General features: G+C 36.8%; 1 protein-coding gene across 1 annotated transcript; it reads right to left on the reverse strand.

The window, feature by feature from the left end:
* Window positions 1-1,036: 1,036 nt before the first annotated feature.
* LOC121308318 (splicing factor 3A subunit 3) lies at window positions 1,037-6,234 on the reverse strand. Its single transcript, XM_041240646.1, has 14 exons — window positions 6,220-6,234; window positions 6,016-6,088; window positions 5,821-5,912; window positions 5,366-5,448; window positions 4,794-4,932; window positions 4,512-4,580; window positions 4,287-4,354; window positions 3,937-4,044; window positions 3,674-3,743; window positions 3,402-3,566; window positions 2,787-2,897; window positions 1,986-2,076; window positions 1,521-1,576; window positions 1,037-1,252 (listed from the first exon to the last, which is right to left on the reverse strand). The coding sequence occupies exons 2-14, from the start codon at window positions 6,074-6,076 to the stop codon at window positions 1,175-1,177; spliced, it is 1,191 nt and encodes a 396-aa protein (XP_041096580.1). The 5' UTR covers window positions 6,077-6,088; window positions 6,220-6,234; the 3' UTR covers window positions 1,037-1,174.
* Window positions 6,235-6,240: the final 6 nt, after the last annotated feature.

A 6,240-nucleotide genomic window follows, 5' to 3' on the forward strand; every position in this document is an offset into this window, starting at 1 on the left:
CATCATACTTAATAATGTAAATTATTCCCCACCTCTGCGTTTAGATAGAGGGCAGGATTTCAAACAGTCAATGCAAATAAGTGGACAGACAGGGTAACACTTCAATGCATGAATCCTGCTTTCACGCGCTTTCTCCAAGGAACCAAGGGCGGTGGAACTAGGGGTGCTGCAGCCTTTGTGGCAACTACTGGATTACTTTATTGCAAAATAAGCTAACGGATGTGGAATTATCCTTTATCTGGCAAAGTTAGCACATGCTTTTAAGTCCCACAAACCCCCTGCATAGAATCAATACTTCAAATAATAATAACCTGCATAAAAGCTTTTCAGGGGGGTAGTCAATTGCCATCTTTCTGTCCTAAGGGTAATATGATAAAAGTAAATAAGCAGCCTAGTTCTTTAAATCAACAATTAAATGACACTCATAGCCACCACCTCTAATTGGCAAAAACACATTGTAATGGGGTTTGGAAAAACAACTGTGTGTTTTAGGAGTTATGAGGAGTTTGGATGTTTGTTTCAATGACCTCTAAACACCTTGTTGTATTAATCTGCAATCCGTACATGAAAAGAAAGTTGGCTATTAATAAATCTATGAGCATAATCATTTACAAGCGCTTATTGCTGTTAGGCAAACACTCACAAGGATATGACAGATTTGGGTGTTCCTTTTCACACAGAGGATTTTGAAATTCTAGTTTACAGTGATCTGTTGAACCTCCTGTCAGATGTAGTAAGCACACAGAAACAAAAATATATTAGTAGTCTGCATCCCTTTAGTTTCCTTAGTGGTCCCTCGTTGGTTATCAAAACCTCATGCATTCTCCAGTTTGACAGTGTCGAACCACATTATTGTAGCTTTACAATACTTGAACTAGAAGACTGAATGTGCAATATTACTGCATAAAGTAGCAACAAGTATCAGAAAAAAAAAATCCAAATAAATTTTATTCAGGATAGCTGTACACATCCGGGTTTTAACAATGGTCCCTAAAAAAAAAAAAAAAAAAAAAAAGACTGTGTGGTAGGGCAGGTAACAGTAATGATTTAATAGTAAACTAAAAATATTTAAAACTGGCATGTACAATTTTAATGCCACCTCACAAACACATTGTCTTTAGATGTTCTTCACAAATGCTAAGGAGATTCCAATTTCCATTTCCAATGGCCCTGTTCAAAGCAGTCCCTGTCGTTTCAAGTCCTCGTATGTCTTTTTGTTGACTACGTTACCGCTGGAGTCCTCATATTCCTCCTGTAAATAAAATGCAGTTAGCTTCCTCTTGTGGTCAACGTTTGCAGTGGTTCTAATACAACTGGAGGGCTTTCGTTACGTTTTATAGAAATATAATACAGGTTTTGGTATCTGATTCGCAGGTTCTGAAAAGACCTTGTAAAAACGCGAGAAGAGAAAACTTCAGTAACAGTTATAAACCACTCTGATAGTGGTTTGGTTCTTTTTTGCTCACCTCTTGAGTATTTGCACATTAAGATTATATTAATATTCCTGAACACAAACTCACCTCTGTGTCTGGCTGCCATCGTTCAGATGCTTTCTGCGACTTCAACCTGGCCCATACTAAAAAAAAAAAAAAAAAAAAAAATAATATGAAATAACGTAGACTAACCATATCAACATGTGTCAGTAGCACATCTGTTGTCTTATTTTTAAACAACCTTTATTTGCCATTGCCATCCTTTTTCTGTTTTCCATGCAGAAACTATGTAAAATTAGTTATTTTTTTACTTAAGTGTAGGGTTTCAAAATGGGGTAAAACTGAGTGTTTCCTGATTTGGCTTCAAGAAAAAATAAGTATGAACAAAACAAACCATTGTGCTTTAGATTATTAACCAGTTTAATATATCAGCAACACTTCAACCCTAGTTTCCAATTGCAGGACAGTCATTTAATATGCACAAGCTTTTTATAGTTAACAGGTAATGAAGGCATGTGCTATGAGCGTTTGAAGTTCAGAAAATCTGCTTACATGAAACAGCATCCTCGATCTGAGTTACATTGGCAAAGTGCGCAGTGTTGGGAATACCAAGACATCTCATGCCGTGAGCATGGCGCCATTCCTAAAAACAAAAAGATCAATACAAACGATTACAGGTGCTCAGTAGGGGTGTAATGATGCACTAATGTCACAACATGCAGTACATGATATGCATCATGACATGTGATGGTCCTCTTGTGTGACACCTAATATGAAATGATCATTTAATGATAGACTACTTTAAGACAAAAATCAAGTGAGGTACCAACTATAAAACACACTTAGTGAACTACAACGATACACTCCTCTTACGATACGACACAAAGAAAGTAGACAGATACACAATGAATTGTCGCACTGCTATTTGCACAACGTTAGTGCAGATTAAGACTAGTTTTTAAAAACTCGATTGTAAATTAAAATGAGGAATACATAATATGTCAATGTCAGCACTTGGGTACACAGCGCACCATCAGGTAATTTGCAAACCTATCAAACTAAAGCTTTCCACGCAGTTTATTTGCATATCTAAAGAACATAGGGAGAACTTCCTATTCCTAGAACGAACACCTGGCACATTTTTATACCACGCTTTTTATAAACAGACTTCTTTGCATAAAAACAAAAAAAAATGCTTTAGTTTGCTGGGAGTCTTATGCAAGTTTAATCTTGATTATATATTTATATTGCTTGATTAATGAGCCAATAAATAAATACATAAATAAATAAAAATTTGAGCAATAGCATGCATCAACTGGTAAATACATAAGATTAGAGTTTAAAAACCCTTACCGCAAAATGACGCTGAAATGCTTTAGGTCCTCTGTAGGTGTAGTTACCACAGATCTCACAGTTGTAGTTGATATTCAAACCATGAAGCTTGTAGAGCCAGTAAGGGATAGGCTAAAATAAGAAGGGGGAATGTGATTTCAGAGTATACAGTAAAATGCCTTCATTACCAAATCTAATAATCATCAGAGAGCTTGGTCAAAAAAGAACACGATTTTACCAACTATGCAAATACTGACTGGGGTTTAGTCTTGCAATGGAAAACGGTTGCCCCAAAGGTTGAGATAGTGACAGATAGTGGGCTTTATTTAACACTGGAGGCTGCTTTTTCTACCCAAGCGGAATAGTTTTCCTTTATAAAAAAGCAAAAAAACTACAGTCAATATCTAGTTTTAAACCTGCAATATCAGAAGACAAGTGTTTTGACTATTGGCTGCTAAAATGAGAGGGCAATAGTTTTTTCTTTCACTTCCTGGTATAACATATAACATACGTTATTTTGGCAGAAACGTTTGGTACTACAGAGCTCATACAGGCTGACCTATTGCTCGTGTTGTTTTTATGTTTCACACTACATGCAATGATAGCACAGTAAATGGCTTCACAGGTTCTTTGTACCTTGCCATCCCAGCCCAGTGGCAGGTTCTTGGGGTTGTAAATGATCTCGTTGTCCTCGTCCTCACTCTCACTCTCGCTCAGCTGCTCTTCATCCTCTTCCTCTCGCTCCTCACCCGTACGAGCCTGCTTCCGCTGCACATTCTCATGGGTCAGTTGTCTTTGTTCCTTTAGAGGAAGGAGACCAAAAGCATTACTCATAGGTGGTGTATCCAACCCCTGTAAACTTGTATACTGAAATAAAACAAAGTGATGGAAGGAAACACGCAACTTACCCCAAGAATTTCCACATATTCGTAGATCTGAGCTTCTAGAAAAGCCATTTCTTTGTTACGCTCAGTGTCCCTGCAAGTAAATTAACAGAAACAAAAACAGCATTTTAGTCGCACACAACTACTGTTGCAACAGTGGAGACTCCAGTTTTCTGTTTTCACCTTAATGTATTTTAAATATGTGTACAGCCATGAAACCGATAGGGCATGCTACAATACATATGAACAGTGTGTCCTTTGCACTGGGAAGGATATGGACTGCTTACTTTTTGGGTCCTTTGGATTTGGGATTCTTTGCAAAGAGTGACGGATCTAGCGACTCCAAGGACTGCCCTTTGGTGCTGAAGAGTCTCTGTGCCCGCTCTTCTAGCGTCCTTTAAGAGAAAATACATTTAATTAGGAGAGGATTAAGGGAAGCAATTGCCCAGAGAATACAAAGACTTGCACATTTGGCACATAATAATGCAACTGCTGTCACTATGCCAAAAATACACTTGTTTTCAACATGTTCAAAACGTACCTTGGAGAAACCTGAGAAATAATCAGATCTGCCAATATAATAAAGTTAATGGCTACAGTTATGGGCCATCCTTTATATTAAAAGCTCTGTACTTACCCTCCACATTTCAGACCCAAAGCCATCAGCGCAGATTTCAATCTGTCCAACCCCAAGGAAGCCAATTCCTATTAGAGAGATCAGGCCATTTTTAGAGGAAAGAGAAATGAAGAAAGGATTTGGGATTCAAAGGGTCCCCCATGTATCAGTGGACATATCTGAATGCACAATCCCTGCAATATACATTCCTGAAGTGCAAGTACAGTAGAATTAGGTGTTTCTTACCTCCCAAGAGGAAAATGCAGAGAGATCCAAATGTGCTCCAGCATGTGTCAATGCACTGCTGGTCTCTTTCTGTTTGGAAAGAAAGTTAAGCATTACAAGCACTTCACATGAAGATACACACACAATAAAATGTTGCTATAATTAGTTTCCAAAACACTTCTATTTCATAAAAAAAAAAAAAAAAAAAAAAAAGTTTATCAAGCACAGCGTTGATTTACACCAAAATAATAATAATAATAACTTATTATTATTAAGAGATGCATATTAATTTTGCAAACATACTGGCCAGCCAGGAAAGGTGCCATTTTCCCACTTCTTTTCAAATTCAATGAGAATCTTTCCATAGAGTTCATTTTGGTCTTGTAAAGGTTTTACTCTGTCTGTGTAGTCCATGAGGTATTCCAAAAGCATTTCAAGATACCTAAAGGGAGAAGTACAACAAATACAGTTTACTCTGAATCACACTGATTAACAATGTAGTTTATTACTGGAGTCCATTAGCTCAGCCCTATGTTTTTATTAAACAAATACATTAACACCTTCATGTAGTAAAGTGGTCTTGAACAGTATTTAAAACACTCAAATCAAGTTAAGAAACATGTCAAATAGACATATGGTTTCAGCTTATGCCTTTTCATTTCAGTTTGCACTGGCAGTGCTGCAATCGTGGTTATAAAGGTCTATAATAAATTAAATTATTCCTGTGCAACAATGGAGCCACCCTCTGGCCACAGAAGACTAAACAGAAAAGATGCGTGCAAGTTGAATTTATAGGACATACTAACAGATTTGTGCTGATAAAGTCCTATTGCTTCAAAAACAAATCTTGCAGCATTTCTTATATTTTGACTTACTTTTTATATTCAGCATTCTTCTTCTCTTTAGAAATATCAAACAGCTGATCAAACGTAGATAAATACGCAATGTATTCAAGTTTCTGAAACAAAAATGAAAACCGTTTCAGATTATATTCAGGATAAGGTCAAATCCAAATTGTTTCTGTAAACCAATTTCAGCAAAAAAAAAAATTGCATAGTTACAACTGAATTTTAAAGATGTTATCAATAAATAGCAGCCTTATTTGGATGAACTTAATACATCTTCACAGCAAAATGTGCTTGTCAAAAACATCAATTAACTTTAAAAGTTGTGTATGGTAGAGTAATAAGTTGTGTATGGTACAGTAATAATGTTGTCAAGTGCCATTTGAAGGCAAAGCATGAAAACACAAGCTAAAAACATTTCCTTGTAGGTTGGCCAACGAAGTATCTTAACAACCAGTCAAAGATGAAATGCTCCAGTTTCTTACCTCCGACCCCTTTAGATTGGTGAACTTCAGGTAACAATCGTGAAGATCCAAGTATCTACCATATCCCTCCTCATCCGTGAACTCAACCAAGTCTAGAAACAATTCACATAACTTACAACACTGATTGCTATGTGTGCATTGTTAACACATAAACACAAAAATGAATGCAGCGACATAATAAATAATCACACTTACTCTGTGCTTCCTCAGTGGGGTTGTCTCTAGCTTTAACCAACTCCTCAAACTCAACAGACATTGGCACACAGATCTGCGAACCCCAAAAAATGTCGCTTTAGTAGTTCAGTAATATCAAAATGCAACGTACTTGTATCCAGTAGGTTAAATATCACTGCTTTAATGACATCAAGGCATGGCTTAACAGAACACAAATCTACTCACCTCGTTAGGGTGTTTCCTATG

The sequence above is a fragment of the Polyodon spathula genome, unplaced genomic scaffold (genome assembly GCF_017654505.1).
Source record: "Polyodon spathula isolate WHYD16114869_AA unplaced genomic scaffold, ASM1765450v1 scaffolds_641, whole genome shotgun sequence".
Lineage (NCBI taxonomy): Eukaryota > Metazoa > Chordata > Actinopteri > Acipenseriformes > Polyodontidae > Polyodon > Polyodon spathula.

What these genes read in the sequence shown, in the direction of transcription:
- LOC121308318 (XM_041240646.1), bottom strand. Translation starts at nt 6,076, where the DNA reads ATGTCTGTTGAGTTTGAGGAGTTGGTTAAAGCTAGAGACAACCCCACT. An exon ending in AAGAATGCTGAATATAAAAA is followed by an intron (nt 4,933 to 5,365) that starts GTAAGTCAAAAT and finishes TTCTCCCTTTAG; the next exon opens with GTATCTTGAAATGCTTTTGG. An exon ending in CTGCATTTTCCTCTTGGGAG is followed by an intron (nt 4,355 to 4,511) that starts GTAAGAAACACC and finishes TCTCTCTAATAG; the next exon opens with GAATTGGCTTCCTTGGGGTT.